The 16,674-nt window shown below is 43.7% G+C and overlaps 1 protein-coding gene across 1 annotated transcript in view; it reads right to left on the bottom strand.

Annotated features, from left to right (window-relative positions):
* Positions 1 to 16,674, bottom strand: part of LOC126214857 (aminopeptidase N-like) — a 235,715-nt gene that overhangs the window by 49,809 nt on the left and 169,232 nt on the right. The window contains exon 12 of the mRNA XM_049941492.1: positions 7,430 to 7,625. Within this exon, the coding sequence (XP_049797449.1) occupies positions 7,430 to 7,625 (196 nt within the window). The remainder of the gene's footprint in view (positions 1 to 7,429; positions 7,626 to 16,674) is intronic.

A 16,674-nucleotide genomic window follows, 5' to 3' on the forward strand; every position in this document is an offset into this window, starting at 1 on the left:
GTGGTCCATGGTTGCTAAACGAGTGACCCAGATTACATCCCCAGCTGCCACACCAGATGATCTTTGGCAACGTGTGGAAGCTGCTTGGGCTGCTGTACCTCAGGAACACATCCAACGTCTCTTTGACTCAATGCCGAGACGTGTGGCAGCGGTGATCTCCAACAATGGCGGCTACTCTGGCCACTGATTCTGGCAGGAACCACATGTCACAGACGACTGTAAACGTAATCATTTGATACTTGGTCAACATGTTATCTACAAAATAAATTTTGTTGTGCTACCTCTTGTCTTTCTTGGTGTTGCATTTACGGTGGCCAGCAGTGTGTGTGTGTGTGTGTGTGTGTGTGTGTGTGTATATATATATATATATATATATATATATATATATACTCCTGGAAATTGAAATAAGAACACTGTGAATGCATTGTCCCAGGAAGGGGAAACTTTATTGACACATTCCTGGGGTCAGATACATCACATGATCACACTGACAGAACCACAGGCACATAGACACAGGCAACAGAGCATGCACAATGTCGGCACTAGTACAGTGTATATCCACCTTTCGCAGCAATGCAGGCTGCTACTCTCCCATGGAGACGATCGTAGAGATGCTGGATGTAGTCCTGTGGAACGGCTTGCCATGCCATTTCCACCTGGCGCCTCAGTTGGACCAGCGTTCGTGCTGGACGTTCAGACCGTGTGAGACGACGCTTCATCCAGTCCCAAACATGCTCAATGGGGGACAGATCCGGAGATCTTGCTGGCCAGGGTAGTTGACTTACACCTTCTAGAGCACGTTGGGTGGCACGGGATACATGCGGACGTGCATTGTCCTGTTGGAACAGCAAGTTCCCTTGCCGGTCTAGGAATGGTAGAACGATGGGTTTGATGACGGTTTGGATGTACCGTGCACTATTCAGTGTCCCCTCGACGATCACCAGTGGTGTACGGCCAGTGTAGGAGATCGCTCCCCACACCGTGATGCCGGGTGTTGGCCCTGTGTGCCTCGGTCGTATGCAGTCCTGATTGTGGCGCTCACCTGCACGGCGCCAAACACGCATACGACCATCATTGGCACCAAGGCAGAAGCGACTCTCATCGCTGAAGACGACACGTCTCCATTCGTCCCTCCATTCACGCCTGTCGCGACACCACTGGAGGCGGGCTGCACGATGTTGGGGCGTGAGCGGAAGACGGCCTAACGGTGTGCGGGACCGTAGCCCAGCTTCATGGAGACGGTTGCGAATGGTCCTCGCCGATACCCCAGGAGCAACAGTGTCCCTAATTTGCTGGGAAGTGGCGGTACGGTCCCCTACGGCACTGCGTAGGATCCTACGGTCTTGGCGTGCATCCGTGCGTCGCTGCGGTCCGGTCCCAGGTCGACGGGCACGTGCACCTTCCGCCGACCACTGGCGACAACATCGATGTACTGTGGAGACCTCACGCCCCACGTGTTGAGCAATTCGGCGGTACGTCCACCCGGCCTCCCGCATGCCCACTATACGCCCTCGCTCAAAGTCCGTCAACTGCACATACGGTTCACGTCCACGCTGTCGCGGCATGCTACCAGTGTTAAAGACTGCGATGGAGCTCCGTATGCCACGGCAAACTGGCTGACACTGACGGCGGCGGTGCACAAATGCTGCGCAGCTAGCGCCATTCGACGGCCAACACCGCGGTTCCTGGTGTGTCCGCTGTGCCGTGCGTGTGATCATTGCTTGTACAGCCCTCTCGCAGTGTCCGGAGCAAGTATGGTGGGTCTGACACACCGGTGTCAATGTGTTCTTTTTTCCATTTCCAGGAGTGTGTGTGTGTGTGTGTGTGTGTGTGTGTGTGTGTGTGTGTGTGTGTGTGTGTGTGTGTGTGTGTATATATATGTGTGTGTGTGTGTGTGTGTGTGTGTGTGTGTGTGTGTGTGTGTGTGTGTGTGTGTGTGTGCGCGCGAGAGAGAGAGAGATAACCCTGTTTGTGAAAAAATATTCCATGGAAAATCCCACTCTCTTGCAGAAAAATGAAAAGTATCCACTCCTATAACACCAGACAAAAAGAAGACTTCCATCTAGAGCCCACCAAAACCACCGTGAATAAAAAAGGAACCCTGTATTATGGGAAAGTTGTTTATAATAAACTTCCCCCACAAATTAAATCGATAAATGACCTGGTAAATTTCAAGTCAACTGCTGAGGCACATTTGACTCATCACTGCTTCTATAGCCTCCATGAGTTACTTCAGAAAGTTCACTAACAATTTGTGTCTTTGCCTTAGTGATGTATCATATAAATGTTACTATAACTTTAATGATGTAAATGTTACTGTAATACAAATATTATTCTGCCAGTACAGTACATGCTCTTTCTGCTTTAAAATATCTACTCTTTATTTTTGTACAATATTTGCTCTGTATATTGTAACTCAGTGCTCATTTGAGGTAGAAATAATGAAATTAATGCAAATTTAATATTATGTTTTGTTATACATTGACTTGTCCTACACCAGAATGTACTATTTGTGTACTATATTATCACCAGGACCAATAAAACTGTACTCTAGTCTACTCCCATCACTAATCCATTGGATGGATTTGAACTGGGCTGGTGTGCCTCTTGAAGTGTAGAAAAGGCTAATAGGGGAGCAAGGGGGAAGGGGCATGTGAGTGGTGGTAATAACATTGTACTGTTTGTCTTAATTAGAGATAACCATCAAAAGCGAATGAGAAAAAATTTAATACAGACAGCTTGAAAGTTGCCAGAGGACCTACTTCGTGATGAACAATAAACACATGGTAACAGAATTGGTACAAAAAGTTAATAATCAAGCCATGAAAGGAGTTGTTGATGTTTTGTAATTGGGCAGCTGAGAGAGGGGGAGGGGGGGCTGAAGAATAAAAAATTAAGCTGTTGACACGTCACAAAGGAAAAAGTTTATATCAAGTGTGTATTACCAGTTTTGACTTGTGGTAATGAGGCATGAAATTTTAATGAAAAGAAAGAAAAAGAAGTAGGAGAAGAAGAAGGAAAAAACACATGTGGCTTTCTCCGCCAGCAACAGAGGGATGGATGTTAGAAATTACTGGTAAAGGCAGAAAGACAAACAAATGGGCCAGGGCACAAACTTCAGTGGAAGACGGAGCTCGTGACAGTAACCCAACTGTAGTGGGTGCTGGCAGGGTGCGTGGCCAGCAAATGTTTACTAGGTGGGGCAAGGAGGCACGAAAAGACTGAAAAGGCAACCTGAGAGAAGAGAGGTTGATGACATTAGAAAAAGAGCTCAAGAAACAGGAATGTGCACAGTTAATGACAGTTCTTCTTCTTTAGTGCTAAACCATGACGTTGGTTTCCAGCAGTACCAACAAAGAGTGACAGATCTTTTACTTCCTACAGAGGAGACAGGCTGCACAGTAGAGAGTGGAGCTTGATACACATTTGGTACCTCTGATTCACAACTCTTCCCAGCACACCCATTCACAGCAGCTTCTATTTGCTAAACAAGAATTGGAACAATTTATAGCTGCTTATGAGTGTCAACTGACTCATCCAACGTTAGAGAATCACATTCGCAGAGGGGCAGCATTGTGGCTGGTGCAAAACTTAGTGACCAAATAACTTTCCAAATAAGTGTGAAGATTGTATTTTCTGCATCTGTTAATGTGTGGAATGAAACTTTTTTTAATTAAGACAACAGAAAATCCTGCTATTAAACTTACTATTTTTTGAGGTTCCGAGTTGCTAACAGACTGGGAAACTGTATCAACTTATGATAAATGCAGACAAAACACACACACACACACACACACACACACACACACACAATCTGCTGAAAGGGAAAATTAATGACAGGTAGTGACATACTATACCGGCAAACTGGACTCAGTATTTATAGATATAAACATTTTTTTCTTTGACAAATATCATCCTAGAAAGAAATACATTGGAAACTCAAGGTAGGAATATCAACAGTGTAGGAAAAGACAGATTGCTACCTACTGTAAACATGACACATTAAGTTGCTGACAGGCACAATTGAAAGGCACCGACACAAAGCTTTCAGCTATAGCGTTCATCAGAAAACACCAGAAAAACACACACCATTCATTCACCCAACACTGTGGCCAAAAGCTTTCTGTAAGTGTCTTAATTGTGCCTGTCTACACCTTTACAGCAAGTAGCAACCTGTCTTTTCCTACACTGCTGGAATTCTAAAAAGTAAATATTAGGCCAGTAGTAGCAGATAACACCGGCTATGTAATAAAACTGAGGAGTCTGTAGCTTTTTTTTTTTTTAAATAGTACTTTGTTTCTAATTTACTTTATCAACTTGAGCCGGCGTTAAGTACAGGGGTTGGACACAAATATGGAAAAACAGTGGCAAATTCTTCCAAGCCAACACGTTGTGCTGTTTTATCTGACAATGAATGACACCTGTGCAGTTTCCTCATTTCATTGCAAGTGTCAGTCGTGGTCAGAACAGTGTCCCACGTACAATGACTGGGAGAGAGAGTCATTGAAGAGGACTGTGACAAAAAAATAAGAGGTCAGCAGTTGCAAAAGACACCGCAGAAGTGAATGTCGCACTCACAAACCCTCTCGGCACCAAAATAACATGAAGGGAGCAGCACAGGCAGGTAACTGCAGAGCGAGCTGGAATATCAGAGGAACTCATCAGTGATGCAAATGCCTGTAACAGGAAAATGTGGTGCTCAAGAAATAAAACCTGGTCTGTGGAGCAGCAGAAGAGCTATTTGGCTGCATGAGTATTGTTTCACACTATTTTCAAGTTCTGGATGAGTGTACATCCCCAGAGTGGAACATGGCAGGGGTTCAGTGATAATTTGGGCAACAATATAGTGCTATTCCGTGGCCCCCATAGTTACTCTGCAAGACTGTGTTACTACTGAGGATTATGTGACCAACTGGCTGCTCAGGTCCACCCTATGGCCCCCATAGTAACTCTGCAAGACTGTGTTACTACTGAGGATTATGTGACCATCTTGGCTGGTCAGGTCCACCCTATAGTACAATGTTTGTCCCTCAATTGTAATCCAAGATGGCACGGACTCCATTCACACAGCTTGCATCCTCCAGGACTGGTTCTGTCAACATGAGGATGAACTGTCACATCTTCCCTGACCACCTCAGTCACCTGATCTCAATATTAATAAAACTTTACAGATAAGTGTGCAGGATCACTATCCAGTTTAATCATCATTACCATATATTGGCACAATTTTTCTGGAAGAATGGTATATGATTCCCTTAAAACCATACAGATGTTTTTATCCATTCCAAGATGACTGGGAGGTGTTTTGAATGCACTGTATTATGGATGATAATGTGTTGTGTTTTTGTTGTTTCCATATTTTCGTCCAGTCCCTGTATGAATAGAATTAAGCATTGGAGTGATATTTAGCACAATAAACATCTAAAGTTTCTATGTTTTGTTTGTCTTGTGCTGATGTGTATGCTGACTCACTCAACATCCCTGAAGGTTCTCCTTCTTGAAGAGATTTAATGAACATGATAAATAAATTAATAATGCAGAGCTTTCAAAACTTTTCCTCGTGACAACACCCTTGTAATACATACAGTTTCATGAGATATCCTTTCACTAATATTAATAAAAGAGATGCTATTGTAATAAATGATATTTTAAAGAACAATGATTTTTATTTTTTAAAGGATTTCATGCTTTCAGCTGCTAGTATTTTTTCTGACTGCAATTTCGGCATTTAGCCATTTTCAAGCATAAGATTTTGACATAAAGGTAGGGATAAAGTGCCTGAAAATGGCATAATCCCAAAAGTGCAATCGCTACGTACAATTCTAACAGCTGCGGACCCACTCTATAAGAAAATAATTAATTTTATATTTCATTTCCAAGTACAATATAATCTTATATTAAGCACCTATTCACAGACACAACACCTTTCAATATTATTATGAATTCACTGACTCACATGGGCTTGATGAGCATTATAAATCTGTCTTACACTATCTCAGATGTAGGCCAAATGCAGATGCAGTCCTCATATAACTTTCACAAGTTTTCACATTTAACTGTTTTTATGTCAGTCATAAGGAATATGTTGTGGAAAATGAGAGCTGCTCTACTTAGGTGAGGGTAAGCTTGCTGAATAGAAATCAAGAAGTTGCATAAAACTGATATTTGGAACTTAAGTTTTAAAATGTGGTAGTTGAAGTTCACAGGCACTGGAAAGCCCAAAAGGATTTCTTATCCATTCATATAGGTTTGTGTCTAGTGTTGGGATATCAGTCCAAACTCTCTTTCAATTGCACTAGCTGGTCATAACTCAGCTCTTGTATTTTTACTACTAACCAAAAATTTAGATTCAAATGGAGAGATTTCAAAATCATTTTCTTTGTTTTTCTCAACCACACCACAGATTTCTCTCTTCAGGTTGCAATTTTGACTGTGGCGGTAAGGAGAGCTGCACTCTTACCTTGTAGACTAGCATTTGCCTTATTGAGTGTTTGAAGTAAGTCAATAATGAAAGTTCGTCTTCTAGTGCATCCACAAACTCTGTTTTGTTTACTTGCTCAAATCACTCAACACTGCATCCTTAAGCTCATACACACAACTGAGTATTCTCCCTTCAAATAGCCAGCAGACTTTTGTCTGAAAGTGGAGGTTGCAATCCTGTGTTACTAGTTCAGCAAAAAGTCTTTACTTGGGAGGCCTGCTTGTGCTTCTCTATCCAGAAAGCACTGCACGATAATCGAATTTTCATTTCGTTGTTTGCAGTGCGATAAATTCTTTAACAGAACCTGTCACTGAAGGGGCACCATCTGTGCACAAGCTGACAATTATTTCACAACAAATTCTTTGTGTTCATGTGTCCATTTAATACTTCAAAAATATCTTCACGTTTGGTAGTTATTGTCACTTTGAAAGAAGTGAAATAATGATAATTGTCACACATGAAACAACAAAACACACTGATGGAAAAGTGTACAGTCTCCCAAAGTCACCTCTTAAAGAGCTTGTTAGAACATGGGCCAACAGAGAGCATGAGTGTACAACTGGAGTAGAGAGACATTCATTGCCATATCTAGACGTTATATACACAAAATACTGAAATTCAACATACTGATGAACAAAGACAAGGATATTTTGTATTATCTCACGTTTTCATCTATTTTTCATTCTGAATTTACTAGTATCATGACACCCTTTATCTTGCTACACAAAATCCTGGGGTGTTGGGACTCGCAATTTGAGAAGCCCTGGAATAATGAATCGGGATTGTTACAAGCGTGCTAGTACATTCAGCCCATTACGTTTAATTCAGGGGTTCTAAAATATAATGTTACCAAAATAGTATCCTTTTCTAAAATGGTCTGCTAGAGGTGAGTTAGAAATCACAATGACCTCTCTTTGCAAATGCAGGCCTAGAAATTCAGTTAAGTACCTGGTTGATGGTGACAGAGCCATTAACATAGTCTCGAATGGCTGTAACCACAGGGAAGCCGGGTTGCAGTGTCCAAGAATCCATCACCTGCTTCACTGTGGCATTCTGTGGCAACGCATTCTCATGCAAGGATGAATTCCTCACAGCTTCCTCCATGGACCACCACAAGTCATCCTGCTTTGCATTTGAATATTTCCTAAAGTAGAAAACAGTATATTATATTGTCATGCTCCCAGTAATTACATACAGAAGGTGAGTACAAATATGAACATAAATAAGTAACAAACTGCTGGTATGTGTCAGCTTACCAGCACATTAATATCTTTGCTATTAAACAAACTTCATCGTTTTAGGCATTTACTCCCCAACAAGGTAGTTATCCCACCTTTTGCAAGGATTGTTGTCCTACAGTTTAAAATATAGAACTTCATCAATGGAATTGATGGAAACAATTTTAAAATAGATATAAAACTCATTCCACTACCTGCCAGATATTTTATGCTATTGGGCAAATGATTACAAAATTTTATTGCTGCGTGTTGAACTCCTCTCTGAGCCACTGACGGCTTTAATAATGGGTAAAGGTCATTTTCCCCTCAGGTGTTGTAGGTATGTACATTACCTTTCTTCCTGAACTGTGATAGATTATTTATGACATATTTAATTAGTGAAAATATGTATTGTGAAGGTGCAGTTAAAGTGTATAGCTCCTTGAAGAAGTACCTATGTGACAATCATGAGTGAACACTATATTATTATTCATACTGCTTGCTTTTGTGCAATCAATACTTCCTTTCTAAGTGATGAGTTACCCCCAAAAATTATTCTGTATGACATTATAGAGTGGAAATATGCAAAATATGTCAGGAGCCTGATATGTCTGTTCCCAAGATTAGTAATTACGTGAAGAGCAAAAGTATCTGAACTTAATTGTTTGAGAAGCTCACCAATACCCTTCTTCCAGTTAAAGTTTTCATCAGCATGTACATCCAAAAATTTGGAGCATTCTACCCTACTTATTGACTCATGCTCATGTGGTACATAAACTGTTGGTATGATTATTTGTTGTGCAGAAGTATTTGTACTGTGTTCTTCAAAACTTAGGGAGAGTCCATTTTCACAGGAATGACTTAATAATTCTAAAACCCTGTCCTGCAAATGGCCAAAGGCTCTCCTAACATATCTCGTATGAAATTGGATTTCAGTGTCAATATTTACATTAGTCAAGAGATGACTTCCAATCTGCAGAAAGTGCTAAAACTTTCTGCAGGAATTCATCACTGAGTGTTAAGGGTGGATCTGTACAGTTGGTATTTGGTGAAGGTTGATGCAAAATTTGAGTGTTCCTGATGTATGGGGTGGCAGCAAATCAAGGAATATTTTAGAGAATTGGTATATAAAAAAAAAATATTTCGAAGGCCCCAGTCAGATCTTTACAACTTTTCTCTGAGAGCAACTTTGACTGTGCCTACATGACACAAGTTTCCTGTCTTTCAGAACTGATGCAGTTCTGTCCAGTTAAAGCTGCTGACAAGAGATACGTTGAGCCCTCTGCTGGAATTCATGCTATGGGTTTTAGACAATAGCATGTGTGGGATACAGGTCACGTGTGTGGACTCTGGAGCATTCTGAAGTGCAAAACACAGTTGCCTCTCTCCCCTCTGATCCAGACATTGAGCAGAACAGACACCTTTCTTAGGAGGCAGAGCCTCTGGTTCTGCATTCCACAACCAGCTGCCAACATCAATTAATATGAACCGCCTTCCCTTCCACTGCCCACTTCAATTACTTGTTCGACCTCCTAGACTGGCCTAACTCTGGTAACTTCCGATCCTAGGTGCGCCCCTTGTATACCGTACATTGAAATATTTTCTCTCTATTTCACCTAATTTCCTGTTCTGTCATTTAATGGCAACCCTGGTTGCCCACTCACAAGTCCTAACCACTTGACCTCCTGTACGTTGTCATCATAAGCCGAATCCAACAACCTCTTCCCCCTTCCCTGGCCATGTACACTGATGTTAACAACTACACTGATGCCTATGTATTCCTCACTGAAGATACCCAAAACTGTTTGCGGGGCTTCCTGTGAGTTACCCGTAACAACGTTATCATCTACGTACTGGAGTGTGATGAAAGAAGAAGCGACTCCCTCGGTCGTAGCTCTTATAGCCTGATTTAAACTAGCTGTCATTTGACAGTCAGCGGGCTGCACGTCTCTCGCCATCAGTACACCGATGCAAGTCAGTTGTTGTTGGCTTCCACTGCATCGCCACTTCTGTTGCCCTACCTGAACCATTGTGCCAGCCAGTAGTGAGAGATATGGGTGACATTTAACTTCGCGTGCCTAGCAATGTGTGATGAAAGTTTAATGGAACACCAAAGTGCTGTAGCCTGGTGATGCCGCTTTCTTAGTGGGGACAACTTTTGATGATGAATGTGGGACACAGTTTTGAAAAAGATTGGACAAATGATACTATCAGCTGTAGTATAGCAGCTCTCATTGATAGAGGAAAAAGAATAATTGTAGCACATGCCAGAAATTCATAAGGTTTCAGTTCTAATTGTCTCCCATTATTCTTTTCAGTCAGGACCTCCGAATACTACAAAGAGATGAATCATGGTACCTTTGTGAAATGGTTGAAAGACACTGTGCCAAAACTGAATCAAAAACTCTATAATTGTTGCAGCTAATGCTTCATACCCTTCGGTTTTTCAAGATAACACATTTACAAAGGCAACGAAGAAAAACGACATCGTTTCCTGTCTAGAGAAATTTAAGATATGGTTTCACAGTGACTTGACAACGGCAGTATTATTCGAACTTGTCACAGAACAAGTCCTTGAATTCTGTTTACATTGTGGATAGAACAGCAAAAAAAAAAATATAGACATATAAGTGCACATTGCCCCCACCCATTGCCACTTTAACATGACAGAACCAATTTAAGCTTGGGTTAAACATAATACTGATGCAGAAAAGAAAAAATTATGTTGACCAAAGTGGAATGTCTTTTGAAGGAGGCAGTTGAAAAAGTGACACCAGAAAACTGGCAAAAGTACTCGATCATGTGAAAGGCATGACACAGGAACCAGAATAATGAAGGTGAATTACAACAGTGCTAAACACAAACACACACACAAAATTCTAGCTTTCGCAACAAACAGTTGCTTTGTCAGGAAAGAGGGAAGGAGAGGGAAAGACGAAAGGAAGTGGGTTTTAAGGGAGAGGGTAAGGAGTCATTCCAATCCCGGGAGCGGAAAGACTTACCTTAGGGGGAAAGGGGAAAAAGGATGGGTATACACTCGCACACACACACATATCCATCCACACATATACAGACCCAAGCACACATATTTAAAGACAAAGAGTTTGGGCAGAGATGTCAGTCGAGGCGGAAGTGCAGAGGCCAAGATGATGTTGAATGAGAGGTGAGGTATGAGTGGCGGCAACTTGAAATTAGCGGAGATTGAGGCCTGGTGGGTAACGGGAAGAGAGGATATATTGAAGAGCAAGTTCCCATCTCCGGAGTTCGGATAGGTTGGTGTTGGTGGGAAGTATCCAGATAACCCGGACGGTGTAACACTGTGCCAAGATGTGCTGGCCGTGCACCAAGGCATGTTTAGCCACAGGGTGAACCTCATTACCAACAAACACTGTCTGCCTGTGTCCATTCATGCGAATGGACAGTTTGTTGCTGGTCATTCCCACATAGAATGCATCACAGTGTAGGCAGGTCAGTTGGTAAATCACGTGGGTGCTTTCACATGTGGCTCTGCCTTTGATCGTGTGCACCTTCCCGGTTTAGGTGGTGGTGGGAGGGTGCATGGGACAGGTTTTACACCGGCGGCGATTACAAGGATAGGAGCCAGCCCACCAGGCCTCAATCTCCGCTAATTTCAAGTTGCCGCCACTCATACCTCACCTGTCATTCAACATCATCTTTGCCTCTGCACTTCCGCCTCGACTGACATCTCTGCCCAAACTCTTTGTCTTTAAATATGTCTGCTTGTGTCTGTATATGTGTGGATGGATATGTGTGTGTGTGCGAGTGTATACCAGTCCTTTTTTCCCCCTAAGGTAAGTCTTTCCGCTCCCGGGATTGGAATGACTCCTTACCCTCTCCCTTAAAACCCACTTCCTTTCGTCTTTCCCTCTCCTTCCCTCTTTCCTGACGAAGCAACTGATTGTTGCGAAAGCTAGAATTTTGTGTGTGTGTTTGTGTTCGTTTGTGTGTCTATCGACCTGCCAGAGCTTTCGTTCGGTAAGTCACATCATCTTTGTTTTTAGATATATTTTTCCCACGTGGAATGTTTCCCTCTATATATATATATATATAGCTTTCGTTCGGTAAGTCACATCATCTTTGTTTTTAGATATATTTTTCCCACGTGGAATGTTTCCCTATATATATATATATATATATATATATATATATATATATATATATATATATATATATATAATAGAGGGAAACATTCCACGTGGGAAAAATATATCTAAAAACAAAGATGATGTGACTTACCGAACGAAAGCGCTGGCAGGTCGATAGACACACAAAATTCAAGCTTTCGCAACAAACTGTTGCCTCATCAGGAAAGAGGGAAGGAGAGGGAAAGAAGAAAGGGTGTGGGTTTTAAGGGAGAGGGTAAGGAGTCATTCCAATCCCGGGAGCGGAAAGACTTACCTTCGGGGGAAAAAAGGACGGGTATACACTCGCACACACACACATATCCATCCACACATATACAGACACAAGCAGACATCTCATATATATATATGGTTATAATAGAGGGAAACATTCCACGTAGGAAAAATATATCTAAAAACAAAGATGATGTGACTTACCAAATGAAAGTGCTGGCAGGTCGACAGACACACAAACGAACACAACACCAAGAGTGTCTTTCCGCCGTCCACCTAACCTTCGTAACCTCTTAGTTCATCCCTATGAAATCCCCAAACCACCTTCCCTACCCTCTGGCTCCTATCCTTGTAACCGCCCCCGGTGTAAAACCTGTCCCATGCACCCTCCCACCACCACCTACTCCAGTCCTGTAACCCGGAGGGTGTACACGATCAAAGGCAGAGCCACGTGTGAAAGCACACACGTGATCTACCAACTGAGCTGCCTACACTGTGATGCATTCTATGTGGGAATGACCAGCAACAAACTGTCCATTCGCATGAATGGACACAGGCAGACAGTGTTTGTTGGTAATGAGGATCACCCTGTGGCTGAACATGCCTTGGTGCACGGCCAGTACATCTTGGCACAGTGTTACACCGTCCGGGTTATCTGGATACTTCCCACCAACACCAACCTATCCGAACCCCGGAGATGGGAACTTGCTCTTCAATATATCCTCTCTTCCCGTTACCCACCAGGCCTCAATCTCCGCTAATTTCAAGTTGCCGCCACTCATACCTCACCTGTCATTCAACATCATCTTTGCCTCTTCACTTCCGCCTCGACTGACATCTCTGCCCAAACTTTAAATATGTCTGCTTGTGTCTGTATATGTGTGGATGGATATGGGTGTGTGTGCGAGTGTATACCTGTCCTTTTTTCCCCCTAAGGTAAGTCTTTCCGCTCCCGGGATTGGAGTGACTCCTTACCCTCTCCCTTAAAACCCACATCCTTTCGTCTTTCCCTCTCCTTCCCTCTTTCCTGATGAGGCAACAGTTTGTTGCGAAAGCTTGAATTTTGTGTGTAAGTTTGTGTGTCTGTCGACCTGCCAGCACTTTCATTTGGTAAGTCACATCATCTTTGTTTATATATATATATATATATATATATATATATATATATATATATATATATATATATATATATATATATATGTGTGTGTGTGTGTGTGTGTGTGTGTGTGTGTGTGTGTGTGTGTGTGTGTGTATCCAAAAACAAAGATGTATCTAAAAAACAAAGATGATGTGACTTACCAAATGAAAGTGCTGGCAGGTCGACAGACACACATACAAACACAAACATACACAGAAAATTCAAGCTTTCGCAACAAACTGTTGTCTCATCAGGAAAGATGAGAAGGAGAGGACAAAGACGAAAGGATGTGGGTTTTAAGGGAGAGGGTAAGGAGTCATTCCAATCCCGGGAGCGGAAAGACTTACCTTAGGGGGAAAAAAGGACAGGTATACACTCGCACACACACACATATCCATCCACACATATACAGACACAAGCAGACATATTTAAAGACAAAGAGTTTGGGCAGAGATGTCAGTCGAGGCGGAAGTGAAGAGGCAAAGATGATGTTGAATGACAGGTGAGGTATGAGTGGCGGCAACTTGAAATTAGTGGAGATTGAGGCCTGGTGGGTAACGGGAAGAGAGGATATATTGAAAAGCAAGTTCCCATCTCCGGAGTTCGGATAGGTTGGTGTTGGTGGGAAGTATCCAGATAACCCGGACGGTGTAACACTGTGCCAAGATGTGCTGGCCGTGCACCAAGGCATGTTCAGCCACAGGGTGATCCTCATTACCAACAAACACATACCAGATCTCCAGTTGCTTTCTAGTTCACCTTTATCTCTCCCCCTATATTTTTATTTTCATTTTCATTTCAGCCTCATGTTACACTTTCCACCTTCTAATACCATGTCACCCTCACAACACCCCCGACAACGACCCCATTAAGTTTTATTTACATTCCCTCCGCAAACATGCCTTCGCCCTAGCCAGATTACGCTCCCATATTCTATTTTCTCAGGCTTGTCTGACATTTGGCATTACCCCCAAAGGCCTCACACTTAAAGCTCCCATCTCTGGCTGCAACCCTTCTTTCCATCAGTCCCTATACCAGTTCCAAACTGAACAATCCATTGCCCTCACCCACCTAATACTTCACCTACACATCAACTCAGCCAATGAACACACCCGTCAACTCCTATGCTTAATAAAAGTCCTCAATCTTTCCTCTCCCACATCCACACCGGCTGTTCAGAGCATCCTCCTACAGGCCAACCGTAAATTAGAACAGCATGCCACTCTCCACCTCAAAAAACTATCCAATCTCTTGGTTTCCCACCTCCGGAAAAGCAACTCACTCACCCTTCACAACCTTTCCAGCAAACCTGAACCTCCTCTCATTGCACACCAACCCAGTCTCTCCCATCTACTCAATCTCCCACTTCCAGCTCCACTCCCTCCAAAACCTCAAAATTCCAATCAACACAACCTGGAACCACAACACCCTAATTCAGTAGTTAACCTTTCCTCCAAACCTCTCTCCCAATCCGAAACCTCTGTCCTGTCCAAAGGCCTCACCTTCAGCCCCACTCCCAGATTCAACCAAACAGCCCTCGTCAAAGATTTACTGTCCTACACTCGTACTCTCTGCTGGAAATATCACTTTGCCACGAAGAAAAATGATCCTACTCCTAATGATCCAACTCCCCAAGACACCATCCAAATTGAACCCTGCCTGGAACAGTTCCGTCCTCCGTCGCAGCGGGACCCACCTCCTCTTCCTCAAAATCACCCTCTCCAAACCTTCCAGGAATTTCTGACTTCCAGCCTTGCATCTCAATCCTTCTTAAAAAACCTTAATCCTACTGCCAACATCACCACTGCTGAAGCCCAGGCTATCCGTGATCTGAAGGCTGACCGATCCATCGTCATTCTTCCGGCGGACAAGGGTTCCACAACCGTGGTACTTGATCGTCGGGAGTATGTGGCTGAGGGACTGCGTCAGCTTTCAGACAACACCACATACAAAGTTTGCCAAGGTAACCCCATTCCCGATGTCCAGGCGGAGCTTCAAGGAATCCTCAGAACCTTAGGCCCCCTGCAAAACCTTTCACCTGACTCCATCAGCCTCCTGACCCCACCGACACCCCGCACCCCTACCTTCTACCTTCTTCCTAAAATTCACAAACCCAATCATCCCGGCCGCCCCATTGTAGCTGGTTACCAAGCCCCCACAGAACGTATCTCTGCCTGCGTAGATCAACACCTTCAACCCATTACATGCAGTCTCCCATCCTTCATCAGAGACACCAACCACTTTCTTGAACGCCTCGAATCCTTACCCAATCTGTTACCCCCGGAAACCATCCTTGTAACCATTGATGCCACTTCCTTATACACAAATATCCCGCACGTCCAGGGCCTCGCTGCGATGGAGCACTTCCTTTCACGCCGATCACCTGCCACCCTACCTAAAACCTCTTTCCTCATCACCTTAGCCAGCTTCATCCTGACCCACAACTTCTTCACTTTTGAAGGCCAGACATACCAACAATTAAAGGGAACAGCCATGGGTACCAGGATGGCCCCCTCGTACGCCAACCTATTCATGGGTCGCTTAGAGGAAGCCTTCTTGGTTACCCAGGCCCGCCAACCCAAAGTTTGGTACAGATTTATTGATGACATCTTCATGATCTGGACTCACAGTGAAGAAGAACTTCAGAATTTCCTCTCCAACCTCAACTCCTTTGGTTCCATCAGATTCACCTGGTCCTACTCCAAATCCCATGACACTTTCCTTGATGTTGACCTCCACCTGTCCAATGGCCAGCTTCACACGTCCGTCCACATCAAACCCACCAACAAGCAACAGTACCTCCATTATGACAGCTGCCACCCATTCCACATCAAACGGTTCCTTCCCTACAGCCTAGGTCTTCGTGGCAAACGAATCTGCTCCAGTCCGGAATCCCTGAAACATTACACCAACAACCTGACAACAGCTTTCGCATCTCGCAACTACCCTCCCGACCTGGTACAGAAGCAAATAACCAGAGCCACTTCCTCATCCCCTCGAACCCAGAATCCCCCACAGAAGAACCACAAAAGTGCCCCCCTTGTGACAGGATACTTTCCGGGACTGGACCAGACTCTGAATGTGGCTCTCCAGCAGGGATACGACTTCCTCAAATCCTGCCCTGAAATGAGATCCATCCTTCATGAAATCCTCCCCACTCCACCAAGAGTGTCTTTCCGCTGTCCACCTAACCTTCGTAACCTCTTAGTTCATCCCTATGAAATCCCCAAACCACCTTCCCTACCCTCTGGCTCCTATCCTTGTAACCGCCCCCGGTGTAAAACCTATCCCATGCACCCTCCCACCACCACCTACTCCAGTCCTGTAACTCGGAAGGTGTACACGATCAAAGGCAGAGCCACATGTGAAAGCACCCACGTGATTTACCAACTGACCTGCCTACACTGTGAAGCCTTCTATGTGGGAATGACCAGCAACAAACTGTCCATTCGCATGAATGGA

Source organism: Schistocerca nitens, chromosome 12, assembly GCF_023898315.1.
Source record: "Schistocerca nitens isolate TAMUIC-IGC-003100 chromosome 12, iqSchNite1.1, whole genome shotgun sequence".
Lineage (NCBI taxonomy): Eukaryota > Metazoa > Arthropoda > Insecta > Orthoptera > Acrididae > Schistocerca > Schistocerca nitens.